The following is a 22,176-nucleotide window of genomic DNA, read 5'->3' as shown; positions in this document are numbered from 1 at the left end:
ATGGTTGGACTCAATGATCTTAAGGGTCTCTTCCAACCAAAATGATTCTATGAAGGCACTCTCCACTGCAGGGCTGACAATCCTGTCCAACTCATTCACATGCCAAAGCACCTTCCCTTCTCTCTGGCTGGAATATAGAAAGGAGTATATTCACAGTACTTTGCCCTATGTTTTATTGCCTCAAGGAGTTGCTTGTTGTTTGGAGTCTCGTGGTTTGGCTCCTGTAAAACTCCATTACCTGTGAGGTTTTTTGAGCTTAAGTACAAGGGAAAAAAAAAGGCGAGTGGGGGGAATGGGGACATATTGATGACTTGCAGATATACTGAGGAGCAATAGAGTAGTGAGTTTAATTTTGAGTCTGAGAGCAAATAAACAAGTCTGTAAGCATCTAGAAGGAAACAAGAAGGTGAATGCTAGCCGGTATGGCTTTGTTGTGAGTGAATTGAGCCAATCTAATTTCCTTTTCTGGCAGCATAACAGGGCTTGCAGATAAGGGAGAAGCACTGTAAGTCATATATCTTGATTTTTAGTAGAGCTTCTGACACTGGCTTTCAGGATATTCTAATAATAAACTGGGAAACCAGTCTAGATGATACCCCTCTGAGGGAGTTGCAAAACTGGTTGAGGAAAAATGTACTTGATATGAGTGCTTGTACAGGGAATTACCTTGGGTCCATTACTCATCCATGATGAAACAGAGTGTAATTACTGCATTTGAAGATGAGATCAAGTCAGAAGGCAGAATAAACACAATCACAGAACTAGGACTCAAAATGAGAGCTCTGTGGAAAAAATAGGATGCGGCTCAGTAGCAGGTGCACTGCTATACAATTTAACATGATCAGCTGCAGAATTACAAGACTGGGAAGAATTGGGCAAGAAAGGATGGAGGGGCTGCCATGGATCATCAGCTGAATAGGAGTCCATAACATCTTGCTGTTGCAGAACACCGTGCAGGTCTATATAGGTAAGAAAATGATAGGAACCCAGGAAACCTGCTCTGCCGAGCTGTGATAGAAGAGTATGTCCTGTCCCGGGCCCCGCTCAAGAGAAGTATGGAAATCTGGAGAAAACGGTGGCAATAATGATCAGAGTCTTTGAACACGTGAGTTTTGCTGAGCCTGTTGAAAGGGCAGAAAACCCAGGGAAGATGTGGTAAGCCTTCAAATAGATAAAAGGCTGCTGCTCTGAGGAAAGGAACAATTTGTTGTCTTACGTCCGCTGCGGGTAGGGCAAGAAGTCATAAACTAAGATAACAGCGAGGCAGATCTAGGTTACAGTGAAAAGAATTCTCAGTGATTCCTTTGAAGTGTCAAGTCCCGTGTTGGACTTGGCGGGATGGAGGACTCTTCTTACGTTTTTTTAAGAATGGATCAGATAAATATTTGTCAGAATGGCAAAAGTGCAATATAAGATCTTGCATTTGGGAAGGAGCCTCGAGTCAGTGGTCTCCTAAATGAGTGTTACTATGGTTTGGTAACTGCGAGATATGTCATCATTGCCGCCCTTATTGGCTTACCGATAAAACTAGATCAGCTGCACAGATTAAAGATACGCAACTAGGCCAAGTAAAATTACGTAACAGGAATGAAATTACGTTTAAGTATGGGTTTATGTTTACAAAATGATTTTCACCAGATGGGGTGAACGTATCTAAATGAGGAACTCTGCAGAGCTTTTAAGCATTAAAAGCTAAGGCCCCGTCTCCAGCAAAGCCTTCCAGAGAATTTTCCACCTTTGTTCCTGCTGTATTGCTGATAACAATTACGCTGTGCTAATCCAGAAAGGATGCCAATGTTTTTGAGATTAAGGCCTCAGAAGCAAGGCTGAACTGAACTTAGTGAAAGTAATTTAGATGCAGTCAGACCTTAAGATGTGTATTTTTAAAAAATTGAGCTGGCACATCCTTTGAGGTAGTTGTTTTTATATTTTCTAAACAGCAAATGCATTCAAATGGGTAGCAGCTAGTCAAAAAGAGATCTTTTGGGAGCAGGCTGTTGTGTATACGAACAGGTGACTGTGGATGAAAATACCTGCCTCAAGAGGTATTCTAGATGTGAGTTCACCCCAGTATTTGTAAGTCTGGCAGTTTCCAGAACCATGTCATATGCCTGATGTTTAAAAAGAAGATTAAACAAATGAAGTTTTTTCCCCTAATTGGATTCCCTGTTTCTCTAGAACTGCCGTCTAGATCACAGTAGTTCGTCAAAATCAGGTTTCATCAGTAATATTCTTGAATTATGAAGAACATTGCTTTAAGATTAAAGTCACTGATGATCTAAATAACTGCAAATATGGGATTTTTAAGCGGGGAAAAACAACAGATCCCGACGTGCTGCTTCTTTGCCACTTAATACAGTGTCCCCTTGTCAACTCCCATGCTTAACTTTATGTGGAGTGTGTGCAATGGTCATAATACAGAATGAGAAAGAAGGAAGACTGCTTGCAGCTTGGCCAAACTTTTCCTGGGCGATCTTTTTGCATACTGGCTTTCTAGGTGATTATGAGCTTGATGCCAACGACTTCCCCCTGCTAGAGGAGACCTGCAGTGAAGCAGGTAGGAAGGAGCCTGTGTGCTCAGGCTCTAAATCACCATCTTCAGAGCAAAAATATAAAGTGTGTGACATCTAGCAGCACCTGCATGCTGTTCACCTGGTTTTCCAAGGTTGTATGCCTAAATGCGTTTCTTCCAGTTGTCCAAGCAGGGCTTGGTGAGCAACAGCAGGGTGTTTGGATGACAGCAGAGTTTTACTCTAGCTCCAACAGAAAATGATCGCTAGAAAAGAAACAGTAGCAGTGTTTATCACCATTTTTTTAAGATTATGATAGCAAAATTGTTAACATCGGTTGCTTCAAGGTGTTCCCTAGTGGTTGGCCCTCCTAGGGAACATGAGCCATTTCAGAACTTATCTCAGTGCATGACAATACTTATGGAATAGCTCTGTTCTCTTTTGTGGGGAATTGCATGAGTCAGCTGGTGTTGAGAACACACCTGTGTTTTCCTCATCTCCATCCCACACCCTTTTCTGCTCTAATAAATTCATGGCAGGTGGATTTGAACATGTGAGCTCTATCTTGGGTGCCTGTTCCTGAGCCTCTGGCACAGAGAAGGAAGGTTTAGGCACTTGTCTGATCTCCCCAAAAGTGAACCCTTTGCTTGCTGAGATGCAGTGCCTGGGGTGCAGTTTGTTTAGACCTGATTCAGCCATCCCATCTCCCTCTCTTCTCCATCATCCAGCTCATCTGTGTTCATCTTTTACTTGGCCAGACTCTGTTTTGCCACCTGTTCCAGTACCAGAAAGGGTGCATAAGGTGTGATTGCATGATCGTAGAGTACCTCAAGTTGGAAGGGACCCATAAGGATCAAGCCCAGCTCCCAGGTGATGAAGTGGTGAGCTGGAGCAGGGAATATACACAGCCTTCTCAACTTGCCTCTTTTCAGTTTGTTGTGCAACCTTTCCAGTTGCTCCTGCATGTGTTAGTTGGTTCTGTGGCCATCGTTTGTGGAAGACGGGCTGCTTTTAGAGGCCTCTTGTTCTTGTGCAGAATTTTCAGTCTCCGCATGGTGTTTCTGTTTGGAGGCTAGCTCTATTTCCAGTTAATTAATCTGAAAAGGAGCGGAAGGATAAACGATGATGGCAGCGATTTGAAGTGTTGATGTGAAATGATGAGGATCAGAAAAAGAAATAGGAAGATGGTATCTACCCCAGGAATTTGAAGCTACTTGTGCTCCAGAGTTTTGTAGCAGTAGAAAAATAAACAGCAAGTCATGCCACTGATGACACTATGCTTTGCACATTCTCCTTTGTGGGTGTAGATCAGCTGCTGATACCAGTGGCTTGTTACTGCTGTTCTCAAGCATCATAAAGATTCTGATTGATGAGTTCTGCGCGGGGTGCAAAGTGCTGAAGTTCTCTTGCGCTCCAGTGGGCTGAGAGTGTCCTACATGCATCTTTTCTGCCTAGTCTGTATTTCCTTAAATTAGTGCATTCCCTTTGGGACGTGTTGCTTGTTAAGTGAAAATGTTTCTTTTCAGGTATTTGTGCCGAGTGTGGAAGCTGAAGTGCAGGAAAGAGTTTCATGCCTGTTCTGTTGGAATGGTCTTTCTAATCCATTTGTACATGTTTTCCTACCCTGGAGTTCCATGATGGTGCATTTTTTTCCTCCTTTCAGGACTAACTGCTCAGCCTATTCCATCTTGACTTACAGGTCTTTTATTGTCATTTAATAGTTCTTAATTATAGTGCACGTAATGATCTTTCTCCTGACACAGACCTTTTGCCACACAGGAAACCTGTGAGGAAGGTATGAAAGAGTTTGACAGCACAGCTATTTATAGAGAGCATTAAAAGCTAGGATCTGTAGACCTGATATCTGCATGTTACCTTCTGAGAAATTTTGCCGTATCTTTAATTTTTCAGTGTATCATAATCTGCCTTTCGAAAGACTGGATCCACAGCTCACTGGAATCAATGGCAGCAGTCCCAGCTGACTTGGGCAATTCTAGATCGGACCATAAACGACGTGATGGTATCTTCGCTTAGTACCATTGGACTAGTCAAAGGTATTATCCCCCCCTATTATTAAGTCAATAGCTTTAGCTCTACTGACACTTCAGGGTTTTCTTTCTACCCTTCAATGGAAAGAGGGTGACTGAGAGCATGCCGTAGACGGAAGGTGAAGATATTGTCTGAACACACGGTAGCTGAAAGCACAAAGGTGGCAGAAGGCTCAGCCTCGCTCTGGGGGGAGATACTGTGCATTAAATCCACAGCTAACTATGATATTTCTGAAGTGCCAGTTGTCAGCACAGTGCCAAAGGAGCAATCTGCTCAGCGCTGGCAACTTTTCTCCCTCCTGTGCCAATTCCGAATGCCATTGACTGGCTAGAGAGGGAAACCGGCCTACTCTTTGTTGGAGGCCTGATAGATGTGATGAGTGGAGTTGTTTAATAAGGGAAAGAAAGGATAAATCAAGAGGAAATGGAGGAATTCCTCAGGGTGCCATCTGTGATGTAGATTACCAGGGAGGCAGAGGGGAAGTGGATTTCTTCTTCAGCGGATTAATATTGTCAGGCTGCAATCAGTGAGCTAACGTGCATTCTGCTTTTCAGCATCATAAAAAGCAACGCGAGTGCTAACATGTATTATTAACAAGGTGCTTTTGAATCAGCACTGGAGAGAAATCATGGAATATATACCTAAAGGTTTCCAGTTACCAACATAAAGGGCAGAAAGGTGGGAGGCATCAGCCACAGCTTTCTTTGCTCTCTCAGCAGCTGCTCAGTATTCACTGATGATTTCCTCATGCTCATTAGTAACGTGTTGAAGGTCAGGCTCCAGCTTTCATTTAATAGTAAGCAGACTGAATCTAGAGGGCAGGAAGAAGTCTTAGAGACCCAGAATGTCTTACTGCCCAGCTCTAGGGCTTCCATTTGGCTCTCAAAGAGATGATTTGTGCATCAGTTTTCCGTAGAGTTTGTTTTTTCTCTATAAAATCGTGCACTGTTACAAGTGAGATTCATCCCCACTGTGTCTGCTTTACGGAACATTAGGACCTGTGTATTTACTTGCACGCTGAGCGCTAAAATGATGATACACCTCTGAGGCAGAAATAGCCCCTGTGGTTTATGAAGGCCTGGAGTCTGAGTCTGTTTTCCTAAATTTCTGTGTGTATGGATTTGAGTTTATATACAATATTATTTATTTCAAAGTTATGCTGCAGTAGCAGCAGCTGACTTTAGACCTAACTGAAACTGGATTTGATTGCGCTCTCAACAAACGTAGGCTCCGCTCCACAGTTTACAATATGTATGTGTCTCTTTATTGCATGGGAAATATGAGCCCCACAGCTCATTTAGTGCTTGCTGTTTACTGATATGAATCATTGGAGGACTGTTGTTGCTGCTGCTGTAAAAATAATAAATGCATTTTAAAAACACTCTAAGGAAGGTAAAAAGCAAAGGCTTTAATAGAAAAACTGCATTCTAGCAACACAACCTGCTTTTCAGAGAAACAACATCAAGAAAATGTGCCAATGTGTTCCAGAGTGCTGCACAAGTTCTGTGCTACGTAGGTTTTGTATAACAAATACATTAAAACTCCCAAATTCAGTATGGAGATAGCAAGTCACCTGCTAAAAGTGTATCCTTTAATTATCAGTCAATCGGAAGTGAATATATTGGCTGCATTTTTCAACCTATTTGAACAAAAGCCACATTTATGACTCAGTTTTTATAACTGATGTCCCATAATTGCAGCTGATAAATGCTTCTTGTATTATCAGTCCTTTCCAGAAGTTATGCACTTTTCCTTGGAAATGTTGGCATGTGTGGTCTTTATGGAAAAGAACTGCAGCCTATAATGCTGAATGTTAAAGTAGCTTCTGAAATCTATGTGCAAAACGAAGTGACAGGTATGTTATTTCATACTGCAATCTGTAAGGCAAGGATGCTTAAAATTCACTAAGATGGATCTCTCGCTGTGGGCTACAGTCTATGGAAGAAATCTGAGCACCATGGAAACAACTAGAAAAACTGTAGTTTCAATGGATGCACAATTTTACACTGTTCCTTTTAGGTGTGTTTTTCAAAAGTGTTCAGCACTGTCTTAACTCTTCCATCAAATTTGCTAAAAGTTTTCCATAGGCCTTGCTAGGAGCAAAACTGGGCCAAAATGGTGCTTTTTTGAAAATCCTGCTATCAGTATAATATCTCTGAAGACTGAGCTCTTTGTGTGCCGTAATCAGACCTATCTTGTAGACCGCTATTGTATTTATCCATTATTGGCCTAATCCTGCACTTCTTACCCACAGTTAAGATTTAATGTTAAGCCGCTTGCACATAAACTCTCTGACAAGATAGCTGTTGCATAAATAGTTCTACTTTCACCGCACGTGGACATTGAGTTCCTTATGTCTTCTTCATGACCTCTGCTTGCTCCAGGAGTTTGCGAGAGCGCTCACTGCCCTCCAGGCCGGTCTGCTCTTCTTCTCGCTCTGTCTGCAGCTGCTCCTTGTGCCAGCAAGCATCCTCAGCCCTTTCGATCCGAAGGTCCTGAAAGCAGGTCAAAGGTGAATATAAATAATGAAGGAAGAGGAAAATGAAAGATGTAGGAGGTCTCTCTGCAAAGCTGTTCTTTAAGGTGACGCCAGACTTAAAAAAAACCAAACCAAACCAAAACAATTCACCCCCCCAAAAAAAAAATCACTGGATCCTAGTATCATGTATGTCTGTTCCACCATTGTAACCACGCTGACTATAAGAGAATTACTTCTGAGACTGATGTACTAAGTTAGGTTTGAGTGCGTGTCTATATATATATGCAAGTGTACAGAGAGAAAGAATCTTTGTTGTTACTCTTTAAGTTCTAAAATTGGATTTTTGGCAGCAATTGTATCACTTTATTCCAACAAAGAGACTAGCCTTTTAATAATTTACTTAGTTTTATTTTAGAAATGAAGAGCCAAAGGAAACTCATTAGTTTTACATCTCTGTTAGTTTCAAGTCCCTTTGTTGGCTATCCTGTTCAAACAGCAATTACAACTTCTCTTAAAAGCAGAACTTTCTAGTTTTATTTGCATATGAATTGTTCTTTGGGTTTTTAGCTTGACCAAAGCTGATAGCCATACTTATCTTGTATAAGCTTTGTTGGAACTGCTGCAGATTGAAATTGATACGAGTGGGAGAACCAGGGCTTTTGAATAGAAATTCTCAATTTGTTCAAGAGTACATTATCTACTGCTTTGTTGCTTAAGCTATAAAATAGCTCTGGTATGCTTTTCCTTGCAGTGACCTGCTTCCACCCTCTCCAGTTTACCTTGACATGCTGTTGCAGTTTATTTAGTGTCCTGAGGAGCTCACTGTGGTTTGTGTTGGCACAATCCAGGTGCATTTCCATGCTGCTCAGGTCAGTGTCCATCTTCTTGAGCCTAAGAGCTTCAGCACTCCCCTTCACTCCAGTCTCCAGACTTGCCTGCAGAGACTCAGTTGCATGCTGGTGATTATTTCTGCAGAGTTCAGTGAAGCATATGGTACAGCATTCTGTTATGTTGAGTCTGATCCAGGCTTTGTAACAAATTACTGCCCACCAAATAATAAAAATACAGTAAGTTTTCAAACCTGTTTAAAACTGAGATACCAGGATTTTGCACCCAGCCATTCATGAATACCTTCTTTTAAAACACAGAACTGGGAGAGGCTTTCACAGGGTCGTCTTAAAAATCTACTGCTTAAAATCTGGATCACCTTCTGCTAAACCAGTTCGATAGACAACGTGTGACCAGACTGCGCTTAACTTCCAATAATGGAGACTCTGCAACCTCCAGACGGTCTGGTTTAAGGAGTAATTGCCCTTAACAATTATAAAACTTCCCTAGTGTCTAATATAAAACCTCCATGCTGCAGCCTTCACCTGTGACTGGATGTAATATCTTCACTATACCTGGTTGTTTCAAATTCTTCCTTCTCATGTTCTTCTGTCAGTGTCAGCTTTAGCCTGAGCCAGATTGAGCTGCATGCGAAGCAGTTTACTTTCTTCAGCCTGCAAGGAAGGGTGCAACAGATGGACAAATAAATGCCCTTTGTGGGGTTAAACATACAAAATCCATCTGATGGAATGTGGGCAGCAGCCATGGGCTGGCGTGCAGCTCTCGCATCTGTAGCACTGGTACCTCCGGGGAAAACTCCTCTTCCTCCAGTGCCACCTGCAGTTCATCCTTCTCCATCTCTATCGATATTTTGCAGCTCATGAATGCTCTTCCCTCCCTCCCCCAGCTGATTGATTAGATCCTTAATTTCCTCTAGGGAAGAAAACAGATATTTCATATGATAGGTTTATTTGAGGACTATGAACTTTACCAAGTGCACCAGGAAGATTCTCTGAATGTAAATGGCATTAAATGATTCCAGTCACTTTATATCAGCTGCCCTTTTCTTTTGTTGCTAAATATTATCCTGGATTTCTGAATGAGCCCTGCTCGCTGCATGTGTTCATGGAGATGGAAGAATGAAGGCTATTAAACCAAGAGGAATTTTTTTCTGGTTTTTATCCAGCCTTTCTCTCTCCCCCTTTCAGGCAGTTGTTGTCACGAAATGCAAGCAGGACGCCACGTTGTTTATGTATAGTGGAGTGGGGCTCTCTGCCAGGCCAGAGCAAAGGGCTGGGGGAGATCGCCCTAAAAACACTGGGGCTGTGCCAGTGAGTCCATCACTGTTTTCTGTTGGCCTCAAGGGCAGCAGATTGTAGCATCTTCTAAATATTTACAATGTCATCTTCCAGCCTTCTGTAAGAGATCAATTTTTGCAATTTCCAGAAGTGGATTAAAAAAAAAAAAAGAGCCAAGGCAGCTGGTCTCCCTGTGCAGCCAGAGGGGGAGAAGTGATACCAAGAGACTCTGAGCAGGAGTTTAACTGACTTGCTCTGAGCGGATTCCTGGAGATGCCTAATCCTCCCCACTGAGGTTAAAGGGACCATCACCTTCCCAGGGTAAGCTGGCCATTGTTAATAGTCCCCTAAGCGAATTGCTCCGAGTTAGAGAGAACGCTGGTAGCCAGAACTGGGACTGTAGCCTGTGTCTTATTTAAGCCTGTGCTGAAACCAGTCTGTGATTCCCATATGCAGGACTCTAGTGCTGATACCTGGCCCAGCCTGGAGTGACGACCTCCTGGTACAACAGTGAGTACAGTCCAGCTGCTATTGTGGTCGTGTTTTGAGGGTTCAGAAAGGACCTTGATTCTGAATGTCACCCCAGAGTCAGGGCAAGCAGTTCACTGGTGCTAGTTACAATCTTGGGTGATACAACAGGGATGGCACGTGTGTGAGTACAGACTCTCTCCCAAGCGCAGAATCCAACCTGTGACTTTATGTGCATCGAGTGTATGTTTCCAGAGAGTGAAAGCACTGCTGGAAATAAGAAAAGTAGAATTGGTGCTGGGAGACACCACAAGAGATCATTCAATAAGAATATAAGGGGTTAGGATTTGCAGAATTTTTTCAACATCAAACCAGTGCTTACCCTGAAAGTGTTTTTTCTCCTCCTTCATAGATCCCAGGTGCTCTGAGGATGCTTCATAGGCAGACTTAAGCTCAAAATTTTCAGTTGTGTACATTCCTTCTGGGAACTACCCACTTCCACTGGCAACTCTTTGCATTTTTTTTTGCTGTTCTGCCAGCATCTTGTCGAAGGTTCTCTGCTGCTTGTCCAGGGCAGCACCAGCAGCACTGGCCTAGAAAAATAAAGCCCAGCATTCACCGGACACAAGTTTTCTTTACACTTCACTTCTCTGCATGTCCTGCCAGCTCATCACAGTGCAATTGGCAGCCACTCTAATGACAGGCAGAGTTTCTCTTGGTCACTCTGAATGGGTGATTAAAATGTTTACGAGGCTTTCTTTCCTCATCATTAGGAATTTAACAAGATCACCCAGTTCCCATCAGTGTGATAGTCTTCCTTGCTCCTGCGGTTATAATGATGCTGCTGTGGAGCAAATGTTTTCCACTTCAGATATTCCTTGTGCAGATGTGCTGTTAGTAATTGCCTGGGTTGATTAGTGTGACTCTTTCTATTTCAAAGACGATTTGGTTACAAACAAGATGTTATTCAAGGCTATTTTAGACTGTGTTTAACTGCTTGTCTTGAAAGAATAAAGGTATGTTTTTCTTTCTGAGGAGCTTTTAATCACAAATATTCTACATATCCTTATGATCCTCACACACGTTCAGATACCATGGTGACAAGCACACCACAGGAACCATAGAATAAAGAACTGCTTCATTAAAGAAAGTGATGGTGAAACAGATTCTTTCAGCCCAGTAATGCAGTGCTGTATGTGGGATTTTCAGCTCTTGAGACCTGTTCTAAAGCCGACTGCAGACATTGGCAGATACCCAAGGACTTCAGTGGATTTGGAGCAGCCTTTGTGCCTATTTAAAGTAACATTTTTATTCAAATGTCCCACAGTTGCACCACTATTCATGCTCTTACACTAACACTAGCTAGGATAGAAATACTTATTCAATGAAGGAGCATTTGTTGCCAGTGTTTAAACTACATGTTGTTTAGATCTGCTTTGAGTATGGTGCTTAATAATCAGTGGCCAAATCACTGGTTCCGCAACATTGAGAAGTTCAAAGCAGGATATCATTATCCTTAAAAAGAAGATGAATACCTTGCCTTGCAGTAAAGGAGGGGTTTTGCTTTAGCTGTACTCTTGTTTCTGGAAGTCAGCTAATGAGCTTACCAGAAGCTTGCTGTGTGCTCCTAGGAATTAGCTGTGGCTCTTATCTGGGTTTTTTTCTTGATGTGATAAATCTTAGCCTTGCTTCTCATGGTCATACAGATTACTTGACGTTTAATAGAGAGATCTTAAAATATTAAGAAATAAGGGACAAATCCAAATCTGACCTGAGCTAACAGAAAGACTCCCAGGAATTTCAGTACTAGCTCTTAGTTGGTCAGGCTGGTGCTGGATATGCTCTTGAATAGCTGGATTCCTTGTCTTCTCAAGGTCAACACTGAGGTCCTCTACTTCTTTCTGAAGCCTCTGCCTAGTTTTCTCTGTGCTGGCAACCCAGGCTTGGAGTGATTCAGCTGTCTCCTCTGCTACTGGGAGCCTCACAGTCAACTTTGTCCTGAGGGAGAGAGGACAGGAATATCCTGGCGAGTACGTGGTTCATGGAGTGAGGAGAGGTGGGAGTCAGCAGCCCTCATCTCAAGCACCGTCGCTGTTTTCACCATTGAAAAGGTGAAATCCTGGCAGCAGTCTCAGAAAAGGGACCGTAAAACTTCTTCCCTTCTACTGGTGGATATAGAATCATAGAATAGTTTGGGTTGGAAGGGACCTACCAAGGTCATCTAGTCCAGCCCATAATGCATGTGGTTCCTCTCTGATGACATACACCATACAGAGTTAACTTCAGAGATATACAAACAAATAAAAAATCCCTAAGGGTTATTCCATTTGTCTCATCTTGTTCAATGAAACCCTCCAGATGCTTTAACTTTTATTGCTATTATGTGAAAGCACCTGTATGTTAGCTCTGTTAGAGAGACTGCTACAAAGATTGGTTCAACTTCTAGTCTGTAATACCAGCTCTCAAGAAACAGTTTCTAAGGGGTTTAATCTGATTTGATGCTTGCTTTATTCTTAGGAAATGCTAGTGGCTTTTGTGGGGCTGCTGGAAGAGTAAAGTCCTTGTTGCAATAAAGAAAGGCTATCCAAATTCAAGCTTTTATCAGAAAGGATCAGTGTTGGTTTTCTGTTGTCAGTGTACAAGTGTTAGGTCTCAATAGTCCCTGTTTTTATTACAAGTATTATTTTCTTTCTCTTGGCTGGAGCCCTTTGCTTTCTGTCTTGCCAAATTGAGTCCTAACAGGTCACGTCTACAAGCTGTGACTCAGCAGCCAAACTAAATAATGAGACTGCTTTAAGTCCCAGCCCAGGCTCCCTGAAAGCTGTGTGCTCGCTTGGTTTCTTCCAGGTCTTTGGTCCTTTGAATGGCATCAGTTTTGTGTGTAGTCCTCCAGATTATGCCTTCAGTATTGAATTCAGAGACCAGGCACTGCAGTTCAGGTTTGCGCTCCTCTTCCTCTAACTATTCTCTTTTTGGGTTCCAGTTGTGCTTGGTGTTGGCCAGACTCACCACAGCAGCAGTGCAGGACTAGAGACATCACAACCATTGCTTGTGTCTGTCATGTTGGAAGTACAAATATACAGACCTCACTGCCCAGAGCTGGAGTGCTCTGCTCAAACAGCTCCATTCTGGACCAGCTAGAAACATCTCAGGCTTCAAAATCTCTTCCTGGTCAGGAGCCAGGTTCCTGTTCTCTGTACCTGTTTTTTACTGTAATACAGTGAATTGAATTGAGCTCATACAACTGAAAACAGAACTTGGCTTATCATCACTGTTTTCTTTCAAACAGAGTTTCAAAGGAATTATGACAGTAAACCCATTTGGTGATTGTTCTGAACACAGAGACAATTCTTGCCAGACTTTTGATATAGGTCCAGCACTAGAATTACTCTTTGGAGATAAGCAGAAATTTTCAAGACAGATGTGTCAGGCAGAGACCTGAGATACTGGTATATTTTGAGCTAAACTTGTATGATCTCTGCAAATAAACTCCTGTCCGATCCACTGAATGGAGAGTGGACTGAGAACCAAGAGGTGTGTGTTCTGCTTTTTGCTGCTGACTCACGGGAAATTCTGTATCTTTTTTTTTCATATCCTTACAAGACTCATCCCCCACGTTGCTGCCAAGATCAGCTGGTAGCAAACCCAGAGATTAATTCGGATGAGGAAGTTTTCCTAACACAAAACATTTGTTCCACTGAAGTGGACAGCAAAGAACAGGCGCTGCATGTCCCATGGCAGCAAGCAACCTCTGTAGGCAGTTGGTGCTCCCCAGCACCTTTGACTCTTCATCCATTGCCTCTTGATGTCATTTGCCTGCAAGATGAGAGAAATCTTTATGTAGATATTCTGGTTAAGCCTGCTCTGAGCTTCCTCATGCTCCCAACTCAGGCGGCTGCTTTCAGCTGTAGGAAAACTGCATAAAGAAGCAGGAGAGAAACTGATTCAGTCTGACTGGAGAGAAAGAGAAGTGAAAGCTAGAAAGATTGGGCAGATTTGCTGGAGGAGTCAGGGCAGGGCTGCCAGAGCTCAGTGAAATGTAAGGGAAGAGAAGGATCAGAGGGAGGTAACATTGCACAAAGCTGTCAAAGAATTTACCTTGGAGCCTGATGGCATTAATTTCAGCTTGGCTCTTCTCCACCTCAGCCAGCTGGACGTTGGCTTCAGACAGGTTGTCTTCCAGCTGTGAAAGTGAGCATCTGGGTTCAGCTGTAGGAGAGATGTCAATCATACGGTGCCAAGTAAGTCTTGATGGGCCAAAATATCATACCCCTCTTGCAAACTCAGTTTACTCCAGTTGGTTGTAATTATGATGGGATGAGTGTAAATAGCCAGGGGTAGTAGCGAGTGTCCTGATCTTTAGCCCGAGGGATGCCCGGGGTGGACAGTGTTCTGCACCACCTGCAAACAGCTGCTTTCTGGTATCCCACTGGTATCCCAGGGGGTTGGCTCCCACTGCAGAGGCCTGAATTCTACCTTGCACCCATGGCTGCACCCATGGCTACATTGATGGTTTGGTGAGGAATTCACTGCTCAAGGAGCAGCTCCCACAGCCCAGCATCCCACTTGCAATTCTGTTAGATCCGCTGTCAGCTGGGATCTGGCAACCCAGGAGTCTCGGTGAGGCCCTCACGGTTGCTTTTATAAGAAAGGCTTCTGGAAGCCTTTTAGTTAGCTTTAATAGTCTCTTTATTTGGGACAAATCGTATCTTTGGTATGAATCCCTTAGAAAGTCAGTGGCTGGTACCTTCCAGAAAGATTAACCATCTCTACGCCTCATTGCTAAATCTCACCGTAATTATCTGGACTGCAGGCCATGTGTTTTCCTTGCTAAACAATAGCAAATACCCCTAACAGTCCTGCTTCCTCTTTTTCCTGTGTGCTTCTGAATTAGCAACTTCCTAATGAATCTGTGATCACCTTCCACTTCAACTCTATAGGAACAACAAAGCTCACAGTGAATTTCATGGAGCATTGGTGCTTTACCTCAGTATGAGGGGAAGGTTGGGAAAGGCTGCAGGATCTGGCCCACTTAGGAGCTTAGAGAAGCTGCTGAAGCAGCTTTTCCTTTGGGGAGTCCCAAGCGATATTTCTCGTTCTCCGAGGAAAAGGACACGATGCTCAGATGCTGGGAAGGTGTCTGACCTGAGCAGCTGTTGCAACATCAGCCTCTTCCAGGCAGTCTTCCTTGTTTCTCCACCTAGTGGGAAAGAGGGGAAGAAATATTAGAATTCTGAATGGTAGCACTGCATCCTGTGAGGTGTGGCCTCATTTCTGGTTTTATTTCCCACCTTTCCTTCCACGGTGTTAGAGAGAGTGCCCTGCAGGAGCCTTTGGCATTAATGTGGCTGAAAAGGTCTATCACCCATCTCTGGCTGCCTGCAAGCAAAAGAGGAGAGGTCTCTGCAGCAGATCACCTTTCTTCTGGCCATAGCAGCATGGAGGTCCCCAGACTTCAAAGATAGTACAGCTTAGAATGAGTGGATAAGATATTAATACAAGACAAGCTGGATCTCAGAGCTGGCTGAACGATTGAGTCACTGGAAGCTAAAAAGGCAAATGTTTCCAAGCCAACAGGTTTCACAGAAGTAGTCAAAATCTGCTGTAGAAAAAACCTCAAAATCTACCTGTGGAAAAACAAATACTAGATCTCAGCTGCTTCTGTTATTTAAGGGTTTAAAGAGCGATCGGCACCAGACTCCATTTTAACAGGGCAGGTTTAAAAGATCTTTACTAATCTTTTATGCCAACTCAGTCTTGTCAGAAGATAAAGCTGCATGAGCAGCTACTGTGGTGTAAGAACAGGCAGGATGTTACAGCCAGTGAGTTAAGCCAAACAAGTGTTTCTGCTCTGTAGTGAGCAGGTTAATCTTTGTTGCAAGTGGGTTGAGATCCAGTGTCCTGTCTCCTCAGTGGGACTGGCAGGGCACATAAGTCCCCTTTTATTTTATTGAAGCTCCTCCTTACTCATCATTAATTTTTCTGCAAGTAAAGGCACAAGCACCCCAGGGCATTGAGTCTGTTTGCAGCTCTGAAGGACTAACACTAGTACTTCATTTTTCTTCTGGCACTTAAGCATCCCAGTGGCCTTGCTCTGAAGCGCAAGTATCTCATACTCCCTGTGGAGCGCTGTGTTAGAATGTGAATTAGCAAAGCTTGCCAGTATTTATTAATGATTGTACACATTGCCTTAACTACTTAGCTCTTTATCTAGGTAAATTAGTGGTTTGGATAATATAGAGTTGGATATTTGTATTCTGGGAAGTTAATTTCTAAAGCGAGGTTTGTCAGAGAAGTGCTGGCAGACCCATCACTAAAGGAGTCAATAGTGACACTAAAATAAAGTTCTAATTTGTGATAATATTTTGCATTTCTAAAACAGTTTTTATCTGAGGATCATAAGGCCTTACATAAACATGAATCATTTAAGCCTCATAACTTCCCGGTGATTATACACATTTTATATGTGGGTGAGTGTGGCAGATGAATTATAAATATCAGACAATGAGTCAGAGGAAGGAAAAAAATCCTGTATTTGTGATTCTGCTTGCCTGAACTACTAAACTGTACTTCTGCTTGTCACTGGGTTAAAACTGAAGAGATCAGGGTGTGATTGTGGATTTCCCCAATGACCTTATGATTGAGTGACTTTTCAGGTGTAGCTAATGCTGTCAGAGCTATGATGTAGCACAACTGCACCCAGTTGGATCCTGTACCCTGGGAAATTCTCTTAAAATTGAGAGTTCTTTACAACCTCTTCCAAGTTTGGTTCTTTTCATCTCATTAAGGTTATCAGTTATCATTCTGAGATCACTCTCTGTGAGCATTTTCCACCTTGCCATGGATCTTCTTTTCTCCTTCCCATTTTTCCTCCAGCTATTTGAGAAAAGTGCAATCAGCATAGAAAATAACTTTGTAAAGCATGCACAGGTGATGTTTATCAGAAGGGCCCAAGAAGGCAAAGACAGACCAAAGAGGGCCATCTAAAATACAGATCATAGCAAGCATAGCTCACCTTGTGCATCTGAGCGGTAGGTTTGCTGCTGTTCTTGGTAGGCTGGTTCACCTTGTTCTTCTCACCTTGAAGTTTTCTAGGAACAGAGAGACCAAGACTAGTGGTCAGAGTTGGGTGAGAAACGAACTACCCTGTGCTGGCAACAGACTGAAAACACAAAGAATAGACTCACTGGAGGTTCTTCCTGAAAGCGGTACGTCCTTCATGTGGGTGTTTTCAATAGTCTCAGAGGAACTTGGTCCAGCACTGACTCTTACGGAAGAATTCTGCTCACCCTCAGCAGTTCACGTAGCTCTTTTGGGCAGTGGCACAAATTGGCAACACTTCACTGTGCTACTGTGAGTTAATACCTAAAAAAACACGGACCTCTTCCTGTTCGGGCAGCACACTGGAGACTCATGGTATTTTTAATCATGAAGACAAGGTTTGTCTTTTCGGGTTTTGTGTTGTTGTTGTGTAGTGTTTCTTGTAGTTGTTGCGGTTTTTGTTTGTTTCTTGTTTCTGTCCCCCACAAACTGGGAGAATGAGAATGGGAGAACCTAAAGAAAAATGGAGCGATTATTTCTGCCTGGTAAACTTCCTCCAAAGCCCTGTTCCTTTGGAATTTAGTGACTGAGTCATTCTTAGCAGAAAGATCTGAAGTCAGAGTTCAAACTCTGTGGTCTAATGCCTAGAGACAGGAAAGGGAACATCACGCAGGTTTTGTGGATCACACGAACCGTTAGCAGCATCAGGACAAAATGTCACTGGAAACTTGTATTTCTTTAGAAGGAATCTGAGATTCGGTTATTAAATTCTGAGACATATGAGGCATCTGCAAGTTTAACATCCTGTGGATGTTAACACTGACTTCAGAGGAAGCAGCAGACAGACACATGGCTGCTATGGTACAGATTTAAAACTTCTCCAATTACATTAAATAAAAAACAGCTCAGGTGCAGGAGAGGAAGAAATATTCCCCAAGGCTGGGTGGAAAGCAGTTACATGGCTGTGGAGGGGGGCATTTTATAACTAGAGGCCTACCAGCATTGCCATGTAAAAGTGGATATCATTAATAAAGAACACAGAAGAGGTGCAGATGTCTTTATGTAGAGGGATCCTCAAAAATTGCTGTGATATGACTATTACTATGGGCTAGAAGGGTGAACTGTAGAATTAAAACCATCCCAGGTTAAATGAGATGCTGGAAGACAATACAAGAAGCTCTGGGGGAGATCAGCTGAGTGAATCAGCATCCTAAAGGGTGCTCAGATTAGAGGAGCTGTAATGGTTGACAGGCTTCATTTTTCTGAAGAAAAAGGCAGAAAAAACCCTCTCTGTCATGCTTTACACCTGCTTTTCCTTCTCAGTTTTAGCCAAGGTATCTCCAGCCCTTCCAAGTCGCATTTCAAATCACTGAGTTAATCCTCCAGCATCCCCTTGCTGGCCCTCGTATCCGCTCCTTCCTATCCAGCACCTGGCTCAGTAGGTCCACCTTTGATTTCATCATCATGAATCCTCAGCATCCAGCAAGTTCTCTTGTTCTGTTGAAGGGGTAGGAATCCAGTGTTCATCCTCAGAAAGGCTGCTACAACTCCTGCCTCTTACGGCAGCAAACTTCCATTAGCAAGAAATGCAGGATTTTGCCTCTTCTGCAGAGTTTATTAAGATTCCTTTACCATACCTGTTGCTATAGTTGATCTGAATCTCCGTGACTCAGGCCATAGCATAAAAAAACCTCTGTTTATACACACACAGGTCCTCAAAGAAGAATTTACATTTTAAGATGCCACCCTGGCTTATTGTAGATCATGCTGATAATCAGTGACTGACCAGGAGGAGAACTCAAGACTTGTGACAACAGCTCCTTTGCTTTAGCCGTGAGACCTCTTGGTCTCCCCTGTTTTCTAAGGACTTAACTGTATTTTGGATACAGTCAGGCTGTCTGTGAACCTCATGCATCATCCCCATATGCTCTTTATTCATTCCATATTCTGAAAAGGAGCCTTTATGAGTCATTTGAGAAAGCTGATGCTCTGCTTAAATGAATACTAAGCCATTAACCATCCCCTGTGGGTAACTCTCAGCTGGCAGTTGGACGGGAGGTCGGTCTTCTCCTGGCTGAGGGAGGCCCTCTGCTCCTCTGCTGTTTTACGTGTTTTGTGAGCTCCCGAGTCTTTGACATGATGCTTCTCAGCTCCTTCAGTTACATTTTCTTCTCCTATTGGGCCACATTCAGCAAAGGCTTCACCTGGAAGTAAGGACTTCAAGCAGTGACATTCCTAAAACAACCCTTTTCTACTATAATGGTCCCTGAAAGCCCTGAGGTGGTCATTTTATTATCAGATCTTAGTATTTTTTGCATACCAGTGGGAGGCCTGGTGTTTCCTGAAATACCTGTTTAGTGCAGAGGGTTTAATATCTATAATGTGAGTAATACAGCTCACAGCAAATGTTGTTTTAGTGCACAGTAGCAGATCTGTGCACCAGCAAAGAAATCAGGACTCTATTCCAGATTCTGAACAGATATAAATGCAGAACAAGTTTGTTTCACTTATATGTGGAAGATTGGCTTTAACATAGTTTTGTTTCACTTAAGCTTGAGTATCTTGGTCAACACTCTCCTCTCTCACCAGAAAACCAACTGAATTATCCAGCCTGAGACTAAGTGTCTGAGCTGGAACTGCCCCTTCATGGTGACAGTGCGGTTCTGCTTAAGAGAAGGGAACCAAGCAGCTTTGTTTCAGCTTTTAAGTGTTAATGAATAGTGAAATATTGTATTCCCATGCTCATAACCTCACCATTTCTCTCTGTGCTGTTTTTAGAAGTGGGAAGGCCAGGTGTTGAATTTCCAAGACAGTCTATTTCCACTGCTGGGAGGTCGCAGGCTTAGCCTCAGATTTCAGGGCTCTCTCTGTTTACTAACTTTTCTGGCATTGATTAGGAAAGAAATCATTCAGGCCCCTTGCCCTATTAATAATTAACAAGAAAGTCACCAGCTTTCTCAGTGTCTTTCCTGAAGCGAACATAGCCGGTTTTTTCTCTCTGCCGTTATCTTCACTGCCCAGACATCCCAAGGTTCTCAGTGCCTGTAATTACCGCTGTTTAATTTTGCAGAACAGGACAACCTCAGAGTATTTTCCTCATCCTACTGTACAATTTCCACCCTCCCCAGAAAAGCAGCTACAGAAACTTCTGGACATTCCTCTGAATTGCCATCAGGCATAGCCTGTAGCAAACGGAACGTGTGTGGCTTAGAAACAATTCTGTTTCCAGGCAATGTGTATAGCAGGACTCAAAGTGTTCATGCTCAGCTGTACACAGCAGAACCTGGAGTCGATATGTGGTCAAATGGAGTAAGCCTCGATGCCCCACAATTTTTTGGCATGCAAGAAGGGTCATAGCAGTTTGCTGACATAGGAAAAAAGGACAACAGAATTGAATTTCTTAAAAAAATGATGCTGTAAATGTAGAAATTCAAGTTTTTGTCCACTAGGAGAGACAAATACTGCTGGAAATATACAAGTTAACATATACAAATAAACTGGAAGCTAATTGAAAGGGTGTTTTTTGCTTCCTGTCTTTCGCCACTGTGGGCAGTGTCTGGTCCCCTTTAACCTCCATCTATAAGTTGAAGTTTAAGGATAGAATAGGCTAGAGGAGTGATGAATATTGTGTAATTATGACAAAAGTTGGAAAATGCAGATTTTAGGTTCATGCAAAGAACAGAACACTCCCTTTTGCATGGCTGTTGCAATAGCTACTTTCATTATGTTATGACAAAAGCATATGTGCAAAATTAATGATATATGCTGCTAATATTAGACAGCTGCGACAGTCTCCCTCCGTTTTCCTTTCCAGTCTTAAATTGGATAAATGATCAGTTAGTAGGATTTTTTGCCTGACTAAGGAATAGTAAAGAGCAAGTGAGATTTATCGCATAGCTTAAGGTGCACTTCATTTGCATTATATTAACTCTACTGTCTGATTAAAAGTCAGTTTGGGGAGCATGTGTAAGAGAGAACATTCTATGCACAAGGAAGCGGGTTGCTGTAGAAACTCCGACTCTGCAGCTGTATCTACTCCAAAGGCACGCTGAGTCATAACTACCATCCATTTATTTAGCTCAATTTGGTAGGAGTAACAGTACTGTTATATCCAATTCCGTACTCTTTCTCCCTCAGGTCAGGAGAGCAAACTCTGATACCTTCTTCTTGTCCACTGACCCAGGAGGGATCGTGCTGGGATACAGCCTTTGGGATCTAAAATGAGAAAGGCAGGTCTAATGATATAAGAGCTACCGTTAGCAGTGGTGCAGAAAGGCTAACCAGCGCTTGAGATCTCTGGTTTTGCTTTCCAGCCCCACAGGCACGGCATTCAAATACTGGTGGTGAGGAAGCTTGTGGACATTTCCACCCGTCTGTGCAAAGTTCTTGGAGGGGGACCCAGAAGGGTTAGAATCAGATATTTGTACTCAATGCCTCTGGTTTCTCATGGACAAGATCACCGCACAGATACCTCCGGCATCTCAAAGTGGAAGATGTGTGTTCCGTAATGGTGTTGGAATTCAAACAACATGAGTAATTGCCTATTCATAGCGGTTTTGTTTGCCGGTTGCTGCTTTCCATTACTTGCCCTTCCACTTTATTCTATAGCATAGGTGAAAACTTATGTTACTCATCCCCTCTGCAATTCACTCTTTATGTGGTTGGTCCTGCAAAAAAAAAAAAAGGGATTGCAGGAGGCAATGCAGCCTAATAAATAATGGCACCAATTTGTCTAGTTCCAGTTCATGTATTTCCTAATTCCTTGTGCTTCTCTCACAAAATGGGAGGTTTATTAGACATCCTGTCGCTAGCCCTGGCGCTTGGAAGCATCTCTCAGACTAACGTTCCCTTGAAGGGGTACCAGGTAGTCTGCAAAGTGGTGACCCAACTCCTTGCATTCCTGAATAAAGATCTGCTGTTCAGCCCACCGCAGCTTGTGCCGAAGGCAGCGTGTGGCTTTGCCTGCAGATTGCTCTGCAGTGCTGCAGACACCTACCAGACTCGCGGAATTCATTTGGAACAATGCGGTGGATGAAATGCAGGGCTGCGCTGTGCGAAGCGGTTGTTGGCTGGTTCAGCTGCTCCTGGAATGAGGCAAAGAGAAATGGAGTGAAAAAACTTCACAGGAGTTACAAAGGCTGGAGAGAGAAAACCCTCTGTATTATAAAGTCATTTGTGTTTCGCAGCTGCAGAAAAACAAACCAAAAAGTCCACACAACAAGGTGGCAAGTGAGCCTGGTCCTACATGGCCCAGGGAAACAAGCTTACGTGTGTGAAAGCAACCTTGGGCATGATGTGAACCTGAAACAATCTCAAGTAAATGTTCCTGGTTCTGGCTTATAATGCTATATAACTATTCCTTCAGGGATTATCATCATACAAAGAGTTAACATTGAAAAGACCTGCTCTCTATCAGCAAGCCTAGAGGAATGACTCCATGATCTGATAACAGCAATTGGCTTTTATTTGCTGGGTGGACCAGCCCCCAGAGACAGAAGCTGCT

At 43.0% G+C, this 22,176-nt stretch overlaps 1 protein-coding gene across 1 annotated transcript in view; it reads right to left on the bottom strand.

Annotated features, from left to right (window-relative positions):
- The window catches only part of MYH16 (myosin heavy chain 16), a gene marked incomplete at both ends in the record, with an annotated part of 35,342 nt that overhangs the window by 1,666 nt on the left and 11,500 nt on the right, over window positions 1–22,176 (bottom strand). Inside the window, 34 exon segments of the mRNA XM_080353948.1 lie at window positions 4,134–4,188; window positions 4,192–4,203; window positions 4,207–4,224; window positions 4,228–4,275; window positions 5,223–5,282; window positions 5,286–5,345; window positions 5,349–5,370; window positions 6,890–6,918; window positions 6,920–7,054; window positions 7,818–8,007; window positions 8,442–8,471; window positions 8,473–8,540; window positions 8,671–8,740; window positions 8,742–8,799; window positions 10,015–10,104; window positions 10,107–10,155; window positions 10,157–10,225; window positions 11,498–11,630; window positions 12,466–12,593; window positions 12,597–12,659; window positions 13,411–13,427; window positions 13,430–13,537; window positions 13,731–13,823; window positions 13,826–13,841; window positions 14,778–14,832; window positions 16,447–16,508; window positions 16,648–16,723; window positions 17,187–17,296; window positions 17,300–17,317; window positions 17,980–18,011; window positions 18,014–18,049; window positions 18,052–18,141; window positions 18,144–18,170; window positions 21,670–21,757. Coding sequence (XP_080210074.1) covers window positions 4,134–4,188; window positions 4,192–4,203; window positions 4,207–4,224; window positions 4,228–4,275; window positions 5,223–5,282; window positions 5,286–5,345; window positions 5,349–5,370; window positions 6,890–6,918; window positions 6,920–7,054; window positions 7,818–8,007; window positions 8,442–8,471; window positions 8,473–8,540; window positions 8,671–8,740; window positions 8,742–8,799; window positions 10,015–10,104; window positions 10,107–10,155; window positions 10,157–10,225; window positions 11,498–11,630; window positions 12,466–12,593; window positions 12,597–12,659; window positions 13,411–13,427; window positions 13,430–13,537; window positions 13,731–13,823; window positions 13,826–13,841; window positions 14,778–14,832; window positions 16,447–16,508; window positions 16,648–16,723; window positions 17,187–17,296; window positions 17,300–17,317; window positions 17,980–18,011; window positions 18,014–18,049; window positions 18,052–18,141; window positions 18,144–18,170; window positions 21,670–21,757 — 2,215 coding nt within the window.

Source organism: Nesoenas mayeri, assembly GCF_963082525.1.
Source record: "Nesoenas mayeri genome assembly, chromosome: 15".
Lineage (NCBI taxonomy): Eukaryota > Metazoa > Chordata > Aves > Columbiformes > Columbidae > Nesoenas > Nesoenas mayeri.
The sequence above is the reverse complement of the archived record's forward strand: the minus strand, read 5'-3'. Positions and strand labels throughout refer to the sequence as shown.